Below are 24,499 nucleotides of genomic sequence, written 5' to 3'. Positions count from 1 at the left end.
TAAAAGGAGATCCATGAAAAGACTAAGCTTATTTCCACAGAAAACCATTTAAGTATCTCATATAACATTGAATGACAGACGAATAGAACACAGTACAATGCAGTATATGTAAAGAAAAATAAAATGGGAGAACAAAAAAATATGCACATTAAACAAACTTATACAACGCAAATTATGTTTCTGTGTAAAATAAAATGTTTAATAACATTAAAACAATGTCTAAATGGAGAAATGCTGTTCACTGGTGTGCAACATAGCCTTTAGAAATGGGCTCTTGGAGACGGCTCTTCGTGTCGGCACTTTTGACACACGCACGCGTTCGGGGAGACATCCTCTGACACACCACACTCTCCACAGAAACTCATCTGCTATGGCAATTATCACATTGTGGTCAGAAGTTGGTATGGAAAATGTGCTAATAAGTGCCCATTTACAGGGGATCAATTGCCAATTTAAATATCTTAAGCGCTGTTAGGTTACTTAGAAGTAGGCCTACTCCAGTATAATCAATTAAAAGAAAAACACCAAGATCATGAATATATGTTTTAAAATACAAAATGTCCTTTAAAAACACACACACACACACACACACACACACACACACACACACACACACACACACACACACACACACACACACACACACACACACACACACACACGCCACACACACTATTATGCAGATTTTATTTTGAAGGCAAATCAATTAAACCGAAAGTTTTATATTGGCCAGCTCAAGAACCGGATGTCTTATATTGGTGAAACGAACCATTGGTGAAACGAATCATCATCAACGTAGATTTAACACTAAACAAGGCTCTAACTCGTTCTCCTGCTACACCATCAACATGTGGAACGCCCTTCCACAAGCCCTAAAGGAGAGCAAATCCCTAGCCTCCTTCAAAATTGGTATGAAAAGTCACCTTCAGACAGCTGCTACCCGTGACTTGTAAATAGACTAAGCCCCCATGCTCCCCCCCCCCCCCCCCCTTTTCTCTTTTTTTGTTTTTGATGTTATGCTTTTGAAACTGATATTATCCTAGATAAAGTACTATGTTCTATCCGTCTGTCTTTCAATGTTATATGAGATACTTAAAGTGTGGTTCCTGTGGAAATAAGCCTCGGCTTTCTAGGATCTCCTTTTAGTTGACCTTGTACCAGTGATTTGTACTGTCATGAAACTGTACTTTTTTCTATTGCAAACTTCTAATAATTCTTCAATCAATCAATCAACCGACCTCTCCTCATTTAGCCTACAGCAACAGAACAGCAGGGGGTGCTGTAGGACAGTCTTAACTCTATACGTCCATGGCTCTGGTTCAGACCAATAAGTACCCGAAAGGAAGTGGTCGGGGCTTGGAGGGTGGAGGGTTTGTTTTGTTTCTGCCTGGAAATGTTTCAGACAGCCTGTTTAGTTTTTTTGTTGAGTAAAATGAACTTATAGTTGTCTGTTACACGTTAATAACATCATTTATTGGAGCTTAGTGTCTCCAAACAGAACACAATGTTCTGTTTGTTCTGTGTATTGCTCGTGGTTCAGAGTTGTTGTGCTGGTGGTAAGTAACTCTGTCTTTTCATCTATTCTACATGCATAGCCTACATACACACGTTTAAAGCGACATTCCCACTGGGCAAGATAACTGTCTATAACTATACTTTCACCATTTATTTTTGTAATAGTTGTTGAAAACACTGCCATCCACTTGGCTTCAGAACTATTTTTAAAACTATATATTTTATAGTTATAGTTAGGCTATAGAGTGCTCATAGCCCCTCCTAGACTGAGGGTCTCTGATCTTATCTTTGTGTAATATTCTAAATGCATGTACACACTAACAGACATTGTAGTGCTCAGTGTGATTGGCCAGTTTCAGTTTATTTTGCTTTCCTAATCATAATGAGTCATTAATTATTCTGCTCTGTCCAAATACATAAACATGGCTACACGAGGACGGTCAAAATAATTAGGTAGGCTACCATATAAAAATGTGATGTAGTGGAAAGGATAAAGATCTGTAACAGTTGGCTGCTGCTGATGATTATACATATTCGTCATTTGATATACACTGTACATGGATGGATGGATTCAGGCGGGTCACAAGGGGGGGAAAGTGGGACTGAGTTACTAGGGCCCAAGGTGGAGGGGCCTCAATTATTTTATACTTTATCTATTGAAAAATAGCAGATATACAAGGGTGCCGTGCTGCAGGCTTGTAGATCTCCTATTTTTGAAAAGTCGGGAAACTGTGTGCAAATCTTTGAATATGTCTTTAAGCGAACATTTGTAACTATAAAATGTTGCTTCGGGGGGTCTCTGGAACTAAATATTTTGAGATGGGGGTCCAAATACATATCATTTTGGGGGTCCTTCACATGAAAAGGTTTGAGACGATTTAGCGATTAAAAAAAAATAGCAGATCTACAAGCTCCCCACCCACCCCCTTGTGACGCCCCTGTCCCCACCCCTGTTATGTTCAGGTAGTTTACTCACGCATCTGACCGTTGTGCTGTCTCTATTTTTCTAAGGCTCACGTGGAATAAAAAGAGCTCCATGCTACGGGGGTAATTCTACCACCGACTGGTCGGACATGGGAATCGAACCCTCCCGTCTGACCATGTTCTTCACTCCAAGTCGACCCGGCAGCCAAAGGGTACAGGTGTCTGAAAGCGGAGTGGTGAGTGTAATCCAAGCGGCGGGGGTAATCCAAGCGATGTGCTGAAACAATACTTTAAAGATGCTCGTTTTGTCAGCCAGCTCCATGTTTTCCCAGTGAAATGTTACGGAAGCAGTCACGTGACTCGCCATTAATCTGTGTTGCGAGAAATGGGAGCGTGTCGCGAGATTTTCCCACGAGAAATGTCAACAGGCTGGCAAAAAACACAGACCGGGGCTGACAAAGTGAGCGTTTTTAAAGTATTGTTTCAACACATCGCTTGGATTACCCCCGCCGCTAAAAAAGTAGAGATGCAAGAGACGGGTAGGAGATAGGACCATTGCTTTTTGGATACAACGCTTGGTGACGGTAAGAGAGCGGTTGATAACCTGGCGACAGGGACGTGCTGGCCATTGGGAAAAGCGGGACAACTCCCGAACGGCCGGTTCATTCCCGGCCGGTCCAGGCCGGCCATTAGGAAAAAAATAAATATAAAATGTCGGCCTTCGTTCCATTTTGGGGGCTGGGCGGCCAACAAAGTAAATTGTCACTTGTCGGGCAGAAACCTCGTATCTCCATGTTTCAAATTTGTACATTTTTTCGCAAAGCAAAGCCCTGCTTCATCATACAAGGCTGTCGCACAAAAGTAGTGAAAACAGCAGATCTACAAGCACACAACGCCTCGCAGTGCGAGGCGTTGTGTGCTTGTAGATTGGCTGTTTTCACTAGTTTAAATCATTTTTAAAATGGTTTTGGACATACAAGGTTTCCACCCGACAATGACGAAATATAACTCATTTAATTGGCCCACTGGCTTGTCACTTGTCATGTTCTGAAATGGCAAATCTTTGAGTAGCAGCAGCGCTATAGAGAGAGATCTCTCTCTGTAGCGCGCAATGAGGGCCTCTCCAACTCTTTTTCCCAGGCTGCATCAGGGGCCCAGCACGTCCCTGCCTGGCGAACTACCCCCGGCAAAACCTCATGTGGGCATGCTTTGAGCAGGAACCACATCTCGGAGCGGCATAGCTGCGGAGCGAGTGGTTCCGAAAGGAGCTAAGCATGGCACATGGCAAGTGACGTGCCACTGCGTGTGGCAGCAGTTAGGGGTTAGGCATCTTGCTCAGGATCACCTCAACACATTGCTGGAGACAGGAATCAAACCTGGGACCAGGCTCCTTCCCAGACAGACTCTCTACCCATTCAGCAATGGCTGCCCAGAGATCTAACTTGAAGGGCAGAATAATAATTAAATGACATCTCTGGCTACTGTATGTACCGGTATGTATGTATTTATTTGTGTGACTATGTATTTTATTAAAGAGTTGGTGCCATTGTTTTGTACTTTTTCTGTTTTGTATTTGTCTATGGAGTCAACATTACTCTAATAAACCCCCAGGTGTGGTTATGATGTGCAAATATGTCTTCCCTGTGTATTTTTGGTTACTTCCTGATTGCTGAAAGCCTCTTGAGTCAAAAGGCGCAACTGAAATTAGAGTTCTCAAGTCAGAGGCCTGAAAATTAAGGCCCGGCCTTAACTGGGTCAGCCCAAGGCCTTACCCGGCCCGATTAATCAGCATACATTTTAGGCCCTACTCTACCCTAAATGTCAGGTCGGGTTCGGGCAGAATTTGAGAACTCTAACTGAAATAAACTGATATAATGACATCATAATATCATCCGCTCCCCTTTTTAACCACACAACACTGTGGGTGTGGTCATAAAAACATATTTTTTAACACTTTCTGTACACTTTTTTTGAAAAACAATCTTCCTCCAAGTATAATCATAATACTTGATGTTTATGTTGTAGGGAGGAGAAAATACTGCACCATCCATGTCTTTATTTGCAATTGTCAGGTCGCAGTTACTCTCAAAACCTCCACCGGCTGTCAGTCCGTCCGTCACGTCACACGTCACACATTTCCCCTACTCATATCTCCACCACCGCTGCCCCGATCCATGCCAAACTTTGCACACACACTCCTTGGCTGCCTCTATTTTCTCACATGGCCCTCTTCTAGCGCCACCATGAGGCCGATTCTTGCAAGACACATTTTTGGAAACTGCTCCTACAGATTTTGCCCTAAAATCACGCAAAGTGGTACACAGTAAAGGTCTTTGCACACAGGACAGTTGCGTTTTTTTTTTTTTGTTTTTTTTTCGTTTGCTGCATGAATAAAACGCATTGGATTTGGTGTGCAAGCCTGTGCGGAATCGGCGCTGCGGATCCCAAAAGGAGTCATAAAAGGAGTGATGAGTTTTTTACCGCATGCGACAAGACGCACAAATCGAACTGGGTTCGATCGAGAAAAAAACGCACGGCCGCAGCCACTCGTCGCACGGCTAATTCGGATCCGGTGTGCATGAGGTCGTAGAGAATCATTGTTTTCTTTTAAAAAAATGAAATTGTCCGTTTTATCCGTGCGGGTAAACGCGCCTGTGTGCAAAGGGCTTTACTCTACAGCTTGTCATCAACATGGATCTGTCCCATTTCCCATATTCCCTCCTGATTGGCTACCATTGCCTTCCAAAGTTTGTGTATGCGACCTGACGGTTGCTTTTCTCCCGATTTAGGGAGTCTTACTGGTATATATTTGTGTTTTCTCCCCCTGCAGGTGTTAGACCCACACTACATGTTCTCTGATGGCGCTCTCACCGTACGCAGCGTGACGGAGAGAGATGACGGGGTGTTTTCTGCCCTTTTGAACGGCGTCATGACAGATGTCCTGACACTGTTGATCAGAGGTGAGACAGTTGGACCCTTCAATCCTCCAGGGACCTTATAGTTAATTAACAGAATGATGGAAACAAGAACATGAAATTAAAAGTTGAAATAAACATGAAAACAAGGCTTTACGCAACAACGATAAGTAAACTAACTCTTAACTCATTTCCCGCTGTACCACTCTGCGATGCCCGTCGATCCCGGAAATGTAATTAGCTTTAATCATTATGAAACGATTAAAAGTATGGTCGCTGTATATAGCCGATTCGGAGACTTTAGGCCCGCCTCCTAACTGTATCCGGTCGTATTTCCCGTTTTGACCGGATCTAGGTTTCCATATCCGGTCTGACGTCCAATCGCAGCTCCGTTCGCATAGCTTTTCATTGTAAACAAGTGAGCTGACTGCATGGCCATAGAATGGAATTTTTTCACGCGTTTCTTTTTTATTTTGTAGCTGTTTGATTCTTTTACCCGCCTGGCATATGATCTGCGCACATATCGTCTGCTATGTGCGCGAACGTGTCCACGTGTTACCATAGCGCACAGCTGGCTGTTCCAATGTTTTTTTTTATGTAAACACTGGCGGATATGTCTATTTCAATGGGGTTTTTTTTATTCGAAAGCTGTCACCGAGTCTACACGTCTACTAGATGAGTCGCGCACAGATAGTGCACGATGCGTGCGCGTGCCCACGTTAAAAGGTACGGACAACTTGGCAGCTGCTTACTACAGCTATGTTTAAAATGGCAGCAAAATTGTTGCGACCGTAGGTCGCACTTACTATCAAAACCTGCACAAACTGTGAGTGAGTCCGTCAGTCAGTCAGTATGTCTGTCCGTCTGTCTGTCACACCTCACACGTCACACTATTGCCCTGCTCATATCTCCGCAACCGTTGCCCCGATCCATGCCAAATTTTGCACACACACTCCTTGCCTGCCAAACTACAACCTCCAAGGACCCCCCGAGCTCCAGGGACCCCCAGATGTAAAAAATGACCAAATGTGCAAAAATGACCAAATGACCACCCCAACGGGGCTGCTCACGGGGAATTCCCGGGGACCACCGACTCCTGGTGCTCCAGAACGGATGCCAAAGTGGTGGCGCCCCCAGTGGAGGACCCCCTCCACTGCAGCTCACATAAAATGCCGTAACACGGGCTAGGAGCGTCCGGGAGAGCCGGGGCCGGTACCTATTCGTCCGCCAAGGCAACGCGGAGACCCCACCCCTCATTTCTCACATGGCCCTCTTCTAGCGCCACCATGAGGCCGATTCTTGCAAAACACATTTTTGGACACTGCTCCTACAGATTTTGCCCTAAAATCACGCACATCGGTACACAGTATGTCTACACATTGCCCACACAACTAGGAACCAATGGCAGTTACAGCCCTCTTTGTGTATACATGTGACCTACGGTCGCTTATCTCCCGATTAGGGAGTCTTACTGGTTAATGTTAGTCTTCGTCAACATTTCATACGGGTCATTAATACAGTTTTAAGTCCTTTTGTCAAAAAGTGCTGAAAAGTCAATCTTCAATCTGATGAGCACATAGCAGTATCACTTCTGCTGCCCCTTACTTTGAAGGGATGAATTTTCCTTGCTGCGATAGCAGATTGAGCTGTAAACATGCCAGCCTTGGGATCAAAATGTATTTTTTCGAGTAAATGAAGTCTCTTTATGGGAAGATCAATGGATTTCTAATGGAGGAGCTTCACTTCGCGTGCACGCCCAGTGTGTGTTGTAAACAAATCGCGGACATCGCCGATGCAGAATGGACAGCCAAGACGTACAGTAAGTCATAACAGTGTTACTGCATTTACAGTAAGAGTGACGAGCTGACCCGTCAACGGCGTCATGGTATTAACCCTTTCATTGACGAGCTGACATGTCAACGGCAGCTATAAAGTTAAATATGGACTCAAGGCAGAGTGTTTCACAATATTTTATATTTTGGGTACTAGGTCGCATTTTGCCCTCTGTGTGTGTGCGTGTGCGTGCACGCGTGTGTCTAGATTGCACTTTGCGCGAAGTGGACACAATCTATGGAGACTCCTACAACTTCTCCCTGGGCCAGGCGCACACCCTGGAATTCACCCCTCGACTGTTCTGGGATGAGCCGCCGTTGCTGCTGTGGAATCGCACCAGCAACCCGCAAGCCGTGGGGGGACGCAGGGGAAGGCTGGTGGACAACACGTGGGCCATGGAGCGCGTCACGCAGGAGCACAACGGCTACTACACCTTGAGGCACAACAACAACCAGAGACTTCCTTTCAGGAGAAAGCTGACAGTTAAAGGTTAGGATTCAATAACGATTAAAGGCCATTTTTGGGGAGTGTGAATGAATGCATCAGAGGTACTCAAACATTTTCACGTCAAGGCCACCCAAATTAAACTGTAATGTACTGCCTGGGGCAGCCGCGGCTGAAGAGAAACACTCCAATTCCCAGAATGCAATGGCAGATAACATGATCAGGAAATCCGGTTTTATGAGATTCACAAAAGTGGATTTAATCTAACTCCAGATCACGTTCATGTTTAAAACGAGCCCTTCTCTACCGGCCGTTACAAAAGCACTGATGACCGCGATTGTCATTTTTCTGTTCTGAGTAAAAGACAATACTATCAGAAATAGTCAGATTACTTTTACTCTGATCCCCCAAAATAAGGAAGAATCAATAGCATGGCACTCTGCGATTAAATCATTGTTTAATCAAAGTGTGCTTGTCCCCGGAACCCCATCTGTAAATATTTTATTGCAGAGAATCCCTGCGTTCTCATAAGATTTGTTAAATATTCAAAATTCTACCATTTATTTTCAATATGTGTATTAATCGTACAAAATAAAAGCCTCCTGGTGTGAAAGGAACATAATCCTTTGAGATCCTTGCGTTTCATCTTGGCTTTTTTTGTTTGTTTTCACAGTGAAAGTTATTATTATTGTTATCATTTCATATCCACCATCTCTCCTGTCTCGTGTTTCAGCGCGGCACCTGTATTTTCACAAACTGCACGGCGAGGATGTTACCTTCACACTCGACATGGACCCCGCTGAGTTGGAACTGGTCTACATCCCAGCCACGCGCCGCATCCTGGCCGCAGGCCCAAAGGGGAACTCCAACTCCACCTCCACGGTGTACGAGTGGGAGTGGGTGTTTGGTGGTAGGATCTCCATCAGCACCGGGAGCAGACGGCTGCAGGTCAGCATCACAGACGTCCAGCCGTGCGACGCCGGTGTCTTGGAGGTCAGAGACCAGCAGGGCAACCGAGCTCTGTGGGCGGAGCTGGACGTACCCAATGGTGAGTAGTGATCAACAGGGACGTGCTGGCCATTGGGAAAAGCGGGACAACTCCTGAACGGCCGGTTCATTCCCGGCCGGTCCAGGCCGGCCATTAGGAAAAAAATTAAAATAAAATGTCGGCCTTCATTCCATTTTGGGGGCTGGGCGGCCAACAAAGTAAATCGTCACTGTCGGGCAGAAACCTCGTATCTCCAAGTTTCAAATTTGTAAATTTTTTCGCAAAGCAAAGCCCTGCTTCATCATACAAGGCTGTCGCGGTGCGAGGCGTTGTGTGCTTGTAGATCTGCTGTTTTCACTAGTTTAAATCATTTTTTAAAATGGTTTTGGACATACAAGGTTTCCACCCGACACAACATATAACTCATGTAATTGGCCCACTGGCTTGTCACTTGTCATGATCTGAAATGGCAAATCTTTGAGTAGCAGCAGCGCTATAGAGAGAGATCTCTCTCTATAGCACGCAATGAGGGCCTCTCCAACTCTTTTACCCGGGCTGAATCAGGGGCCCAGCATGTCCCTGGTGATCAACCTGGCTCTGTGGTTGGAGCTGGAACTACCCATGGTGAGCAGTGATCAGGGTAGGGATGGCCAAATGGAGAATTTTTCGTAACCGATAACCGTAAGGCCTTGTCGGTTAATTAACTGTTAACCGTTAAGGAAATGTGTAAAAAAATACGCTATTTTAGCGATTTCAAAAAGGAAAATACACACGTATTTTCCCCATAATAAAGTGCCATATTTACACATTAAAAACAATAAAACTAGGAGAAACAAGAATACAAATGTTTTCTAAAAGAAATTTGTTTTTGCAAAGAAACGGTGGGATTGAAATAAATCTGTGACCACAGCGCGTATAGTTGCATGGTTGATGACTTGATTGTTGCATAGATATTGGTGTATGGGGCTTTTGGTGTGACACATGGGTTGCTTTTCTTGTTTTTCTTTTTTTATCGGTCACCATTAACCGTTAGTGCTTACCGATAACCAATTTCTTATCGGTTAAACGGTAACGTTTAACCGTTGGCCATCCCTAGATCAGGGGTGTCGCAATAAATTCTGGGTCCTGGGTACAAGCATTCACTGCGGGCCCCCCATGAATGTTATTCATAGGGGGAACTGGGAACGCATTATTACGCATTATTTTGTGCTTTAACTATTGAAAAATAGCAGATATACAAGCTCGCTGTGAGCTTGTAGATCTGCTATTTTTCAATAGTTAAAGCATAACATAATTAAGGCCCCTCCACCTTGGGCCCTAGTAACTCAGTCCCACTTTTCCCCCCCTTGTGACGCCCCTGGTAGTGATGTCACGATTATGACATTTTACATTTACGATTAATTGCCACTCAAATAATTGCGATTCAATTGTGTTTTTGTCGTTGACAATTACATTTCTGTTTGGCTTGTAGGCTTTGAAGTTGCACATGGTAGATATGACACGTAACCTAAATATACAAATAAATAACTGACACATTTGACAACTTTATACTTAAAAAAAGAACATTGACAGTAGCCGAAATAGCTGATCTAGATCTGCTATTTCCACTATTTTTGAAACTGATATGAACATTTTTCAACATGGAAACGATTATGACGATTATGACAAAACAATTGTGATTATGTCAAATAATTGCGAATAGACGATTATGTAATAAAATTGGAATAACGTTGGAATAACACGCTACAGCTTAGGCCAGGGGTCTTCAACAGGGGGTCTGGGACCCCTAGGGGGTCCTCAGAGTTACTACAGGGGGTCCTCCAAATCTTCCAATCCTTTTTGAAGCGGTGGAAACCGCTTCCAATGAATGGCTTTGTGTGTATCACGCCCATATATGGTCATTTCAGTCCAGAATGAACAGGTTTTTTCAAAAACAGAATGTCCGTTACCTCCAATGAATCTGTGTACCATGCCCATATATGGTCATTTCAGTCCAGAATGAACAGGTTTTTTCAAAAACACAATGTCCGTTACCTTATGTCCATATATGGTCACTCCAGGCCAGAATGAACAGGTTTTTCCTGTCCCGTACGTGTAAAATATCAGTCCAGAATGAATAGGCTTTTTCAAATATGCAATAGGTCTCACTTATTGCATAGGTCTCACCTATTGCATTGGATTGGTGAAGCTTCACATGACAATTCAACCCTATAGGTAATAGCATGGTTTATATACTAAATAATTATTAACTTTGCTATAGTCAGCATGGAGAGGAACATGTACAATTTGATCGTCTCATCAAATGACTTGGTTTCATGTGCTATTGGAGGTTTTATCTGTCCACCGCTTCACTTCGAACCGAGGTTCGTCTTGTTATATTAACACCTTGAACCCTAGTGTCCATATTCTGAGAACTGTAGCAGATCTACAAGCTCACAACGCCTCTCAGCGCGAGGCGTTGTGAGCTTGTAGATCGGCTATTTTTGGCAAAGAGGTTTGGTGTAGAGGGGGAAAAGAGCAGACTAAGTACAGAGTGAAAGGTCAAGTTTATTAGATAATGAGGCCCCGAGTGGTTAAATATCTGAAAACACAAATTGACATGAATCCAAAACACACTGATGATCGTGCTGTCAAACAATGAAACTAAATGGAATCTATGAACAGGTTGTGGGGGTCCCTGCTTCATCTCTCTCTCTCAACTAAAGGGTCCTTGGCCTGAAAACGTTGAAGACCCCTGGCTTAGGCAATTGGCACCGGGTGAAACATGGGTTACAAAAAAGTGGGATAAACATTTTAGTAAAAAGAAAATAAATAATAACGAGAGGCTCCAAGGAGAAAATGTTGGACAGACCGCTGACATGTTCTTGTTGTTCTTCCAGGCTCTGATTACTGTGATGACTCTGGTCAGATCTACCTGGGCGTTGGTGTTGCCGTGGGCGTGTTGTTGGTGCTGCTGCTCTGCTGTGTGTGTGTGAGGAGGCACAGGAACAAGAGCAGGAAGACCAACTCTGTTCCTCTCAATGAAGCTGCAGACGTTTCTTTCTCTGATGTAAGTACAGAGAAAAAAGGAAAACTAATAATTTGTATGTATTTATAACAGACTAAATCAGGGGTCTTCAACATTTTCAGGCCAAGGACCCCTTAGTTGAGAGAGAGATGAAACAGGGACCCCCACAACCTGTTCATAGATCCCATATAGTTTCATTTTGACAGCACAATCATCAGTGTATTTTGGATTCATGTCAATGTGTGTACTCTGTACTTAGTCTGCTCTTTTTCCCCTCTACATCAAACCTCTTTGCCGAAAATAGCCGATCTACAAGCTGAGCTTGCGATCTGCTATTTTTGGCTACAGTTCTCAGAATATGGACACTATAGGGTTCAAGTTGTTAATATAAGAAGGATTGGAAGATTTGGAGGACCCACTGTAGTAACCCCAGAAAACAATGGTTTAGTGATGAAAAGTGATGAGTCACAGGAATGTTTTCTGCGCAAAACAAATGCTTGCAATGGATTCAGAACAGGGGGAGAGTTCCGCCGATTTAAAATGAGCCCAATACGGAACTAAAACTTCCTATGATTGGCCGCTAGTTGCGCTGTTTTCCCCCTGGCCGGTTGCAAAAAGAATTGTTCTCCTTTGGAACCCATTCATTTTCCCCTTTCGTGTTCTAACCTTAATTAACATTTTCATGAACACTTTATGGTTCCTATCGCTAGTTAAAAATTGCCTTTCAATCACGATGATTTGTGTTTTGTGAAAATAAGGTCCCATTTATGTTAAAATTGATGATAAAGTTGCGGGGGGCGTGGCCAACTAAACTGATACCAGCCTAGCCTGGTTAATAAACCAGACTGCACAACACCACCCCCTGTTGGTAGTGAAGTGTGTGATAGAGTCTGACGCTTGCAGTCAGGCTAATACCAGCCGGCTGTGTTCTTCTTCGTGTGCTGTATTTCGGGAGGCTCCGACCACATTCTCCCATGTATCCCTGCGGTTGCACGTGACCGTTGCCAGCCAATAGCCTCCCCCGTTTGCATTTCAATCTATGATGGCAACACCCATGCCAAGTAACCATATTGTGTCATTTGCGCTGCATAGAAACCAATGGCTTCGCTTTGTCCATATCATTTATACAGTCTATGACTCAGAATCATGACAAACCCCTAGTTAGACCCCTCACATCCTACTTAAAGAAGATTTATTTTCTGGGTATTTTCCTCCTGTATAGAATAATAATAATAATAATAATAAACTTTATTTGTATAGCGCTTTTTAAGACAGAGTCACAAAGTGCTTGACAGTGAAGGTGCGGCAAAGAAAACACGCAAATCATCAAAATCATTACAGCAACAACACATCAGAAATAAGAAAAGCAAAAATAAGAATATATAAAAAGCATACGAGGAACAATAAAAACATCTGTGAAATCACATGTGCTAGGGGTTAAAGGCAGCTCTATAGAGGTGGGTTTTTAGCAGTGTTTTAAAGCGGGGCAAAGAATCAGCAAGTCTTATTTGTTCAGGTAGGGCATTCCAAAGCGTTGGGGCTCTGAAAGCAAAGGCCCTTTCACCTCTAGTTATATAATTACAGGTAGGAATGATCAGCAGTCCTTTGCCTGAGGATCTAAGAGCACGAGACGGTTCATAGGGGACGAGTAGATCAGATATGTAAGAGGGTGCGAGGCCGGACAGGGCCTTGTACGTGATGAGTGAGATTTTAAAGTCGATTCTAAATGAAATAGGTAACCAGTGCAGGGAGGCTAAAATGGGTGTGATGTGGTCAAATTTTCTGGTGCCAGTTAAAAGTCTTGCAGCTGCGTTCTGAATGAGTTGGAGGCGGTGAATTGATTTTTTAGAAAGGCAAGAGTAGAGGGAATTGCAGTAGTCAAGGCGTGAATAAATAAATGCATGGATGACCTTTGTCAGATCAGGGGTGGACAGAAATGATTTAATTTTAACTATGTTCCTGAGATGGTAGAAAGCGGTTTGGACAACCTTTTTTATGTGTTTCAAGGGAGAGGTCTGAGTCGAGGAAAACACCCAAGTTTCTTACTGTGGGTTGTAGGTTAGGTAGCAGTGGCCCGAGGTTATTTATTATGGGCGCTGGGTCTTTGGGCGGGTTAAAGACTATAATTTCGCATTTGGTGTCGTTTAGTTGGAGAAAGTTAGCGGTCATCCAATTTTTTATGTCGGCTAAGCAGGAATGGAGATTGGCTATGGTGAGATTGTTGTCAGGACTGATGGGTAAATATAACTGGGTATCGTCTGCATAGCAGTGGAAATTAATGTTATGGGCCTGTATAATGTTTCCCAGGGGAAGTAAGTAGAGGGAGAAGAGGATGGGACCTAGAATCGATCCCTGGGGGACGCCACAATGTAGGTGGGCCTTGGACGAAGTCGACTCGCCGATGCAAACTGAGAAATATCTATCGCTCAGATAGGAGACGAACCATTTAAGGGCGGAACCAGAGATGCCCACACAGTTCTCCAGGCGGTCGATGAGGACAGCGTGGTCGATTGTGTCGAAGGCTGCGGTCAGATCCAAGAGGACAAGAACGGAGGAGTTGCCTAAATCTGCCACCATGAGGAGGTCATTTATGACTTTCAGGAGGGCCGTTTCAGTGCTGTGGAGAGCACGAAAACCTGATTGGAATTTCTCGAAGAGATTGTTTCCACTCAGGTAGTCGACCAGCTGGGTGAAAACCACCTTCTCTAGGACTTTCGAGAGGAAGGGAAGCTTAGATATGGGTCTGTAGCTGGACAGCGAGGAGGGGTCAAGGTTGGGCTTTTTTAGGAATGGGGAGACCAGAGCCATTTTGAAATATGGAGGGACAGTGCCAGAGGACAAGGAGCTATTGACAACAGACAGGATGTGGGGGGCGACAGTGGGCAAAATCTCTCTGAGGAGGGAGGTGGGGATGATGTCTAGGGGACAAGAGGAGGGTTTCATGTGCCCAATGATGTCCAGAAGAGTAGCAGGAGATATTTGAGTGAAGGAGGCAAATGAGGAGGCAACTTCTGTAGCATTTGAGATGGGCACTACTGGTACAGACTGTGTGTTAGTCAACTGAGACCTGATGGTATTAATTTTATTGGTGAAGAAGCTGAGAAATTGATCACAGTGTTCTGGGGAGGCTTGTAAGTTAGGGTTTTGGGGGGCTCCTACTGCCTGTTCAATTGTCCTAAATAGGGTGCGTGAGTTCTGGTAATTGTTGGAGATGAGATTGGAGAAATATAGTGCTCTTGCAGCTGTAACTGCCTCGTTGTAGCCTTTTAGAAGGTCTTTTAAACTTTCATAGAAGACTGTTAATTTGGAGGTCTTCCATTTACGTTCTGTTTTCCTCAGATCTCTTCGCAGGGCCCGAGTGTGGTCGTTGAGCCATGGTGACGCTGACTTAGACAGGTGGGACTTTATTTTGAATGGGGCTACAGAATCGAGGGTGGTTTGGCAAATGGTGTTGAAGTACTTAAGCTGATTGTCAGTAGTGTCAAATACAGCTGGAGCGGATGCAGAGGAAATAAAAACAGACCTAAATTTACTGGCGGTTAGGGGGTTAATAATTCGAGAGTGTGTAGGGGCTGGGGGTGGCATGGGGGAGGGGAATTCAGTGCATTAAAAGCAATGGTGTAATGATCCGATACGCCCAAACGGCTGGTTTCTAGATTAGAGATGTTTACCCCAGAGGACAATACCATGTCGAGTGTATGTCCCCTGTCGTGTGTAGGGCCAGTAGGGTGAAGATCGAAATCAAAAGATTCCACAAGAGTGGTGAAATCTCCGGCTAAGGTGTTATTGGGGCAGCAAATATGAATGTTGAAATCACCCAGCAGAATTACTCGCTCAAATTTAGGCATGGCGAGTAATAAAAGATCAGAAAATTCTGTGATAAAGGAGGTGTTGGGTTTAGGAGGACGATAAACTAGAATACACAACGTTGACTGTTGCTTGAAGCAGATGGCCAAGTGCTCAAATGAATTAAAATCTCCGAATGAGATGGGAGTGCAGGAGAAAATAGAATTATAAATAATGGCCACACCACCTCCACGACCACGACGTCCACTGCTGGAGGGCCTGGATTTCTGGAGGTAGGTATGGGTGGGGGGAGAGGCTGCGTTCAGTAAGCTAAAGTCGTTTTTTATCCAGGTCTCGGTGAGGAAAAGGATATCAATATTATCTGAAATTATAAAGTCATTGCAGATGAATTGCTTATTATTAAGTGACCTGACATTCAGCAGTGCAAGTTTGGCATTGTTTGAGGGTCTTTGTGATGTTAGGGGGGTGTAAATCAATTCTCTAAGGTTTCGGGGAACCGTACCATGGCGTAGGTGGGAGTGTGTTTTTCTGGAATGCTGAGTGATTAAAACGGGGATAGATTTAGGAGTTGGATCTATGATGGTAATAGCGTGAGTGTATCTGATATGGGAATTAACAGTGGAAATAACGGAGGAAGGTCCGCCCGACCATAGGGGGGCAGTGGAGAGACGTTTGGCACTTGGATGGAGCTGGCCGGATGTGGTGTGAACAGCCAGGTCAGACGGAGCATAGAGTCAGGTTTGTTGTGAAAGTCGATGGGAGTCCAACTTCATTTGGCCGCTGTGGCGAGCTAGGGCTCGGGCGTCCTAGCTAAATCATTAGAGCATGCCCTGGGCTACATCTGTGCAAAATTTGGCGCTTTTAGACTGAATAGCACAAAATATCCCTAATGCCCCTGACTAGTAGCGGTAGGCAACCTTAGGCACAGGTACCAACATTGGCACAGGGGCGGGTGATCACTGGAACACTAGAAGTGTGAGAGAGTGTACTCATATCTTTAGCTTAATCAATCAATCAATCAATCAATCAATCAATCAAGCTTTATTTATATAGCACATTTACAAACAGTCAAGCTGAACCAAATGCTGTACAGGTTAGAACAAAAACAATTCAAACAATTCATGGAAACAAACGATTAAAAGCAAACAGATAGATAGATAGATAGATAGATAAATAGATAGATAGATAGATAGATAGATAGATAGATAGATCCCAAGGGGATAATAAAACAAAGAACAATAGGCAATTTGCAAAAACAGCTAAAAGAAGGACTATGCACAGTTAAAACAGTTTGATGCAGTTAACCCTATAAGTGCCTATCCCAAACAAGTTCGGCTTTATTTCAATCCAATACAATATTTTATTTGCTATTTTACTTACCCCGAGCTGCTTGGAGCAACGTGGGTGGTCCTTGCTCGTCCAGCGCTAGCCAACGAGAGACGCTAGATGGTCCGACGATTTATTCCATTGAAAATGGTTTAAAATAAAGTTTAGAGCCCCCCAAAAAAACCTCAATATATACTGTCGGCGGCGCGACGTATTCCAGGGTGCCTATCCCGAACTAGTTCGGGATATTTAATAAAATGAATTATTTAATCGGAGGCCTCAACGAAGCCCCGGTCTAAACGTCCATCCATGGTCCAGGCCAACACTCGGCCATACATGGGCCGTAGTCGCGCTAACGGCCGCATCGCGCCGCCCACTCCAATAATAAATCACATCTTTAGACAGGATTTTCTCCGGATTGTGTTCCCAGACCCAAAGAAAAAGTTTTTTGCGACTGAAATAGCTTTAGATCGGGCTTCTAAATGGGTTAGCATTTTGGCTACGTGTCAGCTAGCTTCCTCCTCTCGTCACCCATAGCATTGGCTGGAGTGAAATCCCAAGGCACTTGGGACAGTGTCGACGGAAGCTAGAGCGAAGGTCTATAGAGAAATTTCTGGCACTCTAGCGCCCCTTGTGGCCGGCGGCACCGTATGAGTTAAAAGCCAGGGAAAACAGATGGGTTTTTAGTAGAGTTTTGAAAGTCCCAATTGACTGTGCAGATCTAATTTGGAGGGGTATACTATTCCAGAGCAGAGGGGCCGTGGCTGTGAAAGAGCCGTAGCCCCTGCTCTTTTTTAAATGAGTGTAAGGTGCAACAAGTGCAGATATATATGCTGGAGCCAGCACATTTAATGATTTATAAATACATGAAATTCAAAAATGTATGCAATTTACATCATGCATACAATTCTACATTCATTCAAACTGATAACTTTGACTGGGTCGAGAGAAGTGGGTTATTGCTTGAGACTAATGATCATTAGGCCTACATCCTAATGTAAAAGAACACTGTATATCTCTAAATGTTGATCAAGAAAATGAAGACATGGCACTTCATGTCTAAGGCCGCGCTCACACATGTGCGTCACGCATCATCATCTTATCGTCTGAGAATGGCCACTGGGGGCGCCGTACTAATGCATTGTCAATGGAAGGTTGTTTGGTTTTTTGTCGTTGCCGTGTCTCTAGCTCAACCGCAGCCTGTATGCTCTTGAAGAGACACGGCAACGACAAAACACCAAACAACCGTGCATTGAGAATGCATTAGTACGGCGCCCCCAGTGGCCATTCTCAGACGATAAGATGATGATGCGTGACGCAGATGTCTGTACGGCGCCTAACAGGTTGCCGACCCCTGCTGTAAGGCAGTGGTTCTCAACCTTTTCAGGCCGGGACCCCCAAAATAATCATATTTGAACTGGGGACCCCCACCCTGACAAGCACTATAGAGTTGATGCATTACATTATGTAACACGGTTCTATTGTGAAAATAGCAGGCGTTGTGAGCATGTAGATCTGCTATTTTCACAATCTCTGCCTCTAATATTTGACAATTTGTAATTTTAGGGGTTAAAAAGTCTTTAAATTGTCACTTTAGAAATGTGCATAGAAACCCTCTATACACTAGTTGGTTTGTTTACCGTTGAGAAAGAAAACAATGTTTCACATTAAGTTAATCATCTGGGGACCCCCCAAAATAATTTGGGGACCGCCCTGGGGGTCCCGACCCACAGGTTGAGAATCACTGCTGTAAGGTAACTAGCCGTGTGTGTGTGTGTGTGTGTGTGTGTGTTTTCATGTAACTTGGACATCCCATTGGCTCAATTCCAGGACCCCGCCCAGCCTTCCACTTCTGCTCATCCTAGTTCATCAGGTGGACTGACGTACTCTGCCCCCCCGCACCTCCCCAAAGAGCCTGCACCTGATTACACCCTTCCACTGGTAGGTGCTATATCACCTGATTACACCCTTCCACTGGTAGGTGCTATATCACCTGATTACACCCTTCCACTGGTAGGTGCTATATCACCTGATTACACCCTTCCACTGGTAGGTGCTAGATCACCTGATTACACCCTTCCACTGGTAGGTGCTAGATCACCTGATTACACCCCTCCACTGGTAGGTGCTAGGGATGAGAAAAACACTCCCGATAATCAAATCATTTATCGTGAAATTATCCTCCGCCATGCACTGGGATCAATTCACCTGTTAGAATCAGGTCAGTATATTCAAAGACTTGCACACATTTTCATGATTTTTCAAAAATAGCAGATCTAAAAGCTCGCAGCGTGGCCCTCGGTGCCACGCTGTGAGTTTGTATATCTGATATTTTTCAATAGCTAAAGCATAACATAATGGTTAAAGTAATAATATGTAATAATGTGTTCCCGGTAGGGCATTCACGAATAGTGATTTGTAGCATTCGAATTATTCGACCTCAAAGTATTTCGAATAGTCAAATATTCGACAGGACAAACTGTCAAATATTAAGTAAGCAAGAGGCAAACAACGCGAGGCGTTGTGAGCATGTAGATCTGCTATTTTCACAATATTTATCTGTGGAACCGAGTCACATTAATACCTGCAATTCCAAGTGCTTGTCAGGGTGGGGGTCCCCAGTTCAAATATGTTTATTTTGGGGGTCACGGCCTAAAAAGGTTTGAGAAGCCCTGGTATAGAGCATTAACAAATTCATCCACCAGGGGCATTGACAACTCATTCTTATGACTTCCTATCTAGCCAAGCTTTATAAACTATTATATTTTTTAAAGAGAAAACAATAAAAATAAGCGAATATTCGATTTCGGTGAACAACGTCGAATAGTGACTTTGATATTCGAATATTCGATTATTTGGTGAATGCCCTAGCTCAGGCCCGGATTTATATGTCATGAGGCCCCTGGGCAAGGGGAAATAAAGAGGCCCTCGTGCGTGACCTCACCTCCGGACCGGCCCATGCATAATGTGACTGTGTGCAGAGGCGTAATTTGACCAATATCTAGGGTGTTGCAAGGAACTAAGTGTATCCACCCGCCCATAGGGCGGGTGCGAATTTTTTGGGGTTTTACCCGTTTTTGGGTGCTTTTTATATCAATTTCAGGTGTTTATTCCCCACACAACAGTCTAACAAGGAGCTGCAGATAGCTGTTACTATTTATTTAGCATGCAGCGAAACACACACACACACACACGCGGATACAGAATTGGAGTTTGCGTGCATGTGTGTAGCCTATGTGTGTGGAAAGTACCGGATACATAGAGTGGGCGGGCTTTAGACTGCACTAAGTTTTCAGAGCAGCTACATGCAGTGCGGCCAGCAGAGCAGAAGCTCTCAATAATAAAACAAAATGTACTGTAACTAAACACAAATATCACTTTATTTGGATTGCAATACTTTAAAATGTCATCATTAAATTAACTCATTCAGGGTCTTTTCAAAATGGCTTCCAAGTTCCACACCGCCTCCCTCTCCATAGACTTCCATGTAATTCATAGTGCACGGATCATGCACGCCCATGCCTAGATCATGCACCACGTGTGTGCACACTGTTCACAGCTTTCAAACAAAAAAATCCGAATGGAAATCCATTCAGGCATTCATGAGCTAGCAGCCATTATGTTTTCTTGAAATGTAAACAAACATGGCTGCCATGTTTGAAAGATGGGGTTGGTATGGGGGTTAAACATGGAATTTCGCGATTGCAATCATGCCTACTAAATTTTTTGGGGTCCAAAAAAAATTTTTTTTTTGAAAAAAGGGGGGCCGGAGGCCCCCCTCCCCTGAGGCCCCCGGGCGCGTGCCCACCCTAGCCCAATGGTAAGTCCGGCCCTGCCCTAGCTAGTTCCCGGTCTAAATGACCCCTGCTTCTTCCACCAGGCGGGGACCTCCTCCGCTGCATCACATGAACCTGCTTCCACTGCTGCTGCTTCTTCAAATGCCAGGACCCGCTTTGACACGTTCCCCTCTGCTCCACCCGACTGTGACGTTTACACCTCGGACAAACTCAACTTTCCCTCCTGCCCAGCAGAGCCCCAATCCACCGTCTACCAACCCCTGGTAGGTGCTTTCATCGTAGACCAATCCACAGAGCGGCAGTCAGAACTGCGGTGTCAAGCGGCACAGATTGACCCCGCGACACCGCAACTAAAGGCAGTGTGCTGTGGATCCGTCTATAGCCCCTTTTCGACTGCAGTTTTAGCACCACACCACACCACACCACACCACACTTGATGACTATATACTGTATAATATTCTTTCCAATCTTATTAGATATAAGTGCTATATGATCTTTCCAATTAAGGTTTTCATCTAAAGTATTCCAAGAAATGTTGTTACAGTGACCCTTTCTAGTATAATATTATCAATCTGGATATTATGATGGGTACTCATAACTGGGCGATTAAGAGGCCTAAACATCATATATGAACTTTCATTCATTCAAGGATAATTTGTTTGCTTTGAACCAGATGTCTACTTTACACAACTCCTGGTTCATTTCCAATATTAATTATTGTTCTTCTTTACCGGATAAGAAAATATTTGAATCATCTGCGAATAAATACACGTTTTGGAGAGATTAGATATAAATCATGTATATAAATAAGGAACCATAAAGGACCGAGTATTGATCCTTGGGGCACTCCACAGGAAATCAACGTTGCAAGTGTTTTCTTGTTGATAAGTAGCTTTGAAACCATGTGACAAGGCAATTCCATTTAATCCATGAAGTGAAAGTTTATGTTCACTTCTTTCCTCTCTGCTCACACCAACAAAAAACACTGTTTTTGTTGTTATCCTTTTTGACAGATTATGTGCAAATAATATGCTACATGCTTTATAGTCAAATGAATCAATAAACCAATACTCTGTGATTAATAATGCTTGTTTGATCCTCCAGGCTCCTGATCCAGTAGAGTCCAGTTCAATGTCTGGTCTTCCAGTGTACATCCATCCAACGACCCACTTCTAGTGTTACTCAACCCCAGGCCACTGAGATCTTCCACTCAAGGTCCCCAAAAACCTGCCTCTGCAGCTGCTCCAAAACTATGGACCGAGCTGGTCAGAGCTGCCCGCCGTGAAAAAAAAAAAACACTTCTTCTCCCTCGCCTTTGAATGAATTTAGATCGCTCTCCGTAAGTAAGTAACCCCAGGGCTCCACTGCGGGCGTCGCGTTGCTCTGCGTTGTGACGCCGTCACGTTGATGTCCGACTGGCTCCACTGAACGTGGATTTGTTGACATTTCAAATTATCAAAGATCAGATGAGGATATGAGCATTATCAACTGTATAGTTATGCCTAATTTATCATTTATGCTGTGTAAAGTGCCCGAAAAGAAAGTAGCAGATCTATAAGCTCACAACACGTCGCATGCAGTCAGGACGTACTGCTATTACGGCTATTTTCGGTGCACCAGCACCGCCACGACAATGTATACAAATCTTGCTTTAGTGTTCATAGAACTTCAGACTCAGTGACTCACTGCTGACCTGTTTTGGGAGGAAGACATGAGAAAGGAGTTGTTTCCCAGCCTGTTGTGTGTATACCGTACATAATTTGATCAAAGAAGACCACTGTAATTAACGTAACATTTAAAAAAATATGCTAGGATTTTTGGGACATCTAGTCACCCTTGTGAATGACGTGAATGGATAGCCAACAGCAGAAAAGCACGTATACATACATTTAAAATGCAATGCAATTACATTTAATCATAATTTATACATGACTGGACGTTGTGGACGGCGTCAAAAAATTGATCCGGGGCGATTTTTGAGTTTGGACGCCATCACCGGAGTGTCCGACGTTGACGTCGGCAGTGGAGCTCCCTTCATTGATTAAAACTGGAGCGTTCCTAGCGTTGACGTTGACGTGATGCTCGACGCGCCCGGTGGAGCCGGGGGGTAAGCCTTACCGAGCCATGTGCCCATAGGTCAGGAGCATATCTCCTGTTTCTGTAGCATGAGCCGGCTTGAAGTACAAATACACCTCCTGGACGTGTGGCGCTGCTAGTGTGTTGCAGGGACAGGTGACAGGTGCCAAGGCAAGCAGGGACGCATCGGGTCCCTTTTGTATACTTTTTGAGCGGTGGTCACACCGTCTCCATAGCGTGGCCGTGTGTGTAGGTATGTTTGTTTGTATGTATGTGGGTGGGTGGGTCTGTATGTAGCCTCAAGCCTGTGTAGTACCTTTAGTGGCCACACATGTTAAGGGAGGGGCGCTGTTGTCCAGGCCACACACACACACACACACACACACACACACACACACGCGGGGGGGGGGGGGGGGGGGAGGGAACCACCGCTCAGTTCACACGGGTGTGATTTTTTTTTAATGACCCAGCCGGGAAATTGAAATCCCGACCTACCAATCTCAGGGCGGACACTCTAAACTACAAGCCATCGGACCCGTGCCCTGTTTTTTTTTTCTTTTTTTTCCTCTCTTTTACTTTTGTTTATTTGCGTTTTCTAAGGTTGCTGTGATTTTCTGTCTTTTAAATGTGGAAGAACAAAACACACATGAACCTTTCAACCAAACCCCATCACAGTTGTTGCACTACCACTCTTGACAAAGGCGTTTTGTTTGCACCCACATCCAACACAAAGGATTTTGACTTGAGACAACTTGTCTTTTTCTTCCTCAAAGACAAGGACAAATACGGACTAAATAACATATAGGCTCATTTCCCTAGTTAAGTTGATCCCAAATGACTGGCCATGGGAGCCCATAAGCATATCGCTACTTTTGTTTCAAAGTTAAGCCCTTTGCACACAGGACAGTTGCGTTTTTTTCGTTTGCTGCATGAATAAAACGCATTGGATTTGGTGTGCAATGCTGTGCGGAATCGGCGCTTCAGATCCCAAAAGGAGTCATAAAAGGAGTGATGAGTTTTGTACTGCATGCGACAAGACGCACAAATCGAACTGGGTTCGATCGAGAGAAAAAAACGCACGGCCGCAGCCACTCGTCGCACGGTTAATTCAGATCCGGTGTGCATGAGGTCGTAGAGAATCATTGTTTTCTTTAAAAAAAAAAAAATGTCCGTTTTATCCGTGCGGATAAACACGCCTGTGTGCAAAGGGCTTTATTCTTTAGTGTTAGGAGTGCTGGTGATCTTTTCAAAGAGACTGCAATTATTCGCCATGAACAAGGTTTTCCCAGTAAGCTCCTACCTGGACGACCTAACCAAAAAGAAGAAACGTTTTTCCCACAACATAAGATACCTACAAACAAGTGTTCATACAGCACCCAGAGGAGCAATTAAAGGCAGTTACTCTAGTGATTCTCGGTGTGGTGTTGTGTTCTCTGCTTTGGACAACACTTATAGGGGTACTTCAGCCATCAGGGTCCTCAATGCACTGGCCCAACACACAATCAGCGAGCATCGCTCTAATATTGGATGCAGGGATGAGCAAAATCTGTTTTAAACAGGCACATTAGTAGTTCATTGAAAAGGTTGAAAAGCCACCAGGAGCGCCGTCTGTTACAAAGAGAAATGTTTCACATTCATTGTCTCGATACAATGGCTCCTCATGGTCGAATTATAAAAGTGAAGAGTTTGACATCAAGCCATTCCTTTAACTTGAACTTTTAATACTGTATTTGTGTCTTTTATCCTGTATATCAGACAGTAGGTGCACTGCATCGTTCAGGGAGCTTGGATTAACATTTCTACACATTGTGGACAGGTGTTCTGTATGGGGCACGCCGGCACTTGATGTTTTTACTTCTGTAAACCT

The 24,499-nt window shown here is 44.2% G+C and overlaps 1 protein-coding gene across 1 annotated transcript; it reads left to right on the top strand.

Moving 5' to 3' along the window:
- Positions 1 to 1,433: 1,433 nt before the first annotated feature.
- Positions 1,434 to 22,836, top strand: LOC308294141 (uncharacterized protein). Its single transcript, XM_080736865.1, has 9 exons — positions 1,434 to 1,556; positions 2,527 to 2,675; positions 5,270 to 5,399; positions 7,395 to 7,676; positions 8,365 to 8,679; positions 11,499 to 11,668; positions 18,590 to 18,700; positions 20,640 to 20,819; positions 21,661 to 22,836. Exons 1-9 carry the CDS (start codon positions 1,505 to 1,507, stop codon positions 21,730 to 21,732), a joined length of 1,461 nt encoding a protein of 486 aa, XP_080592991.1. The 5' UTR covers positions 1,434 to 1,504; the 3' UTR covers positions 21,733 to 22,836.
- The last annotated feature ends 1,663 nt before the right edge of the window (positions 22,837 to 24,499 follow it).

Source organism: Nannobrachium achirus (assembly GCF_963921795.1).
Source record: "Nannobrachium achirus genome assembly, chromosome: 2".
In the NCBI taxonomy this organism is placed as follows: Eukaryota; Metazoa; Chordata; class Actinopteri; order Myctophiformes; family Myctophidae; genus Nannobrachium; species Nannobrachium achirus.
This window is presented reverse-complemented; position numbering and strand designations above follow the sequence as displayed.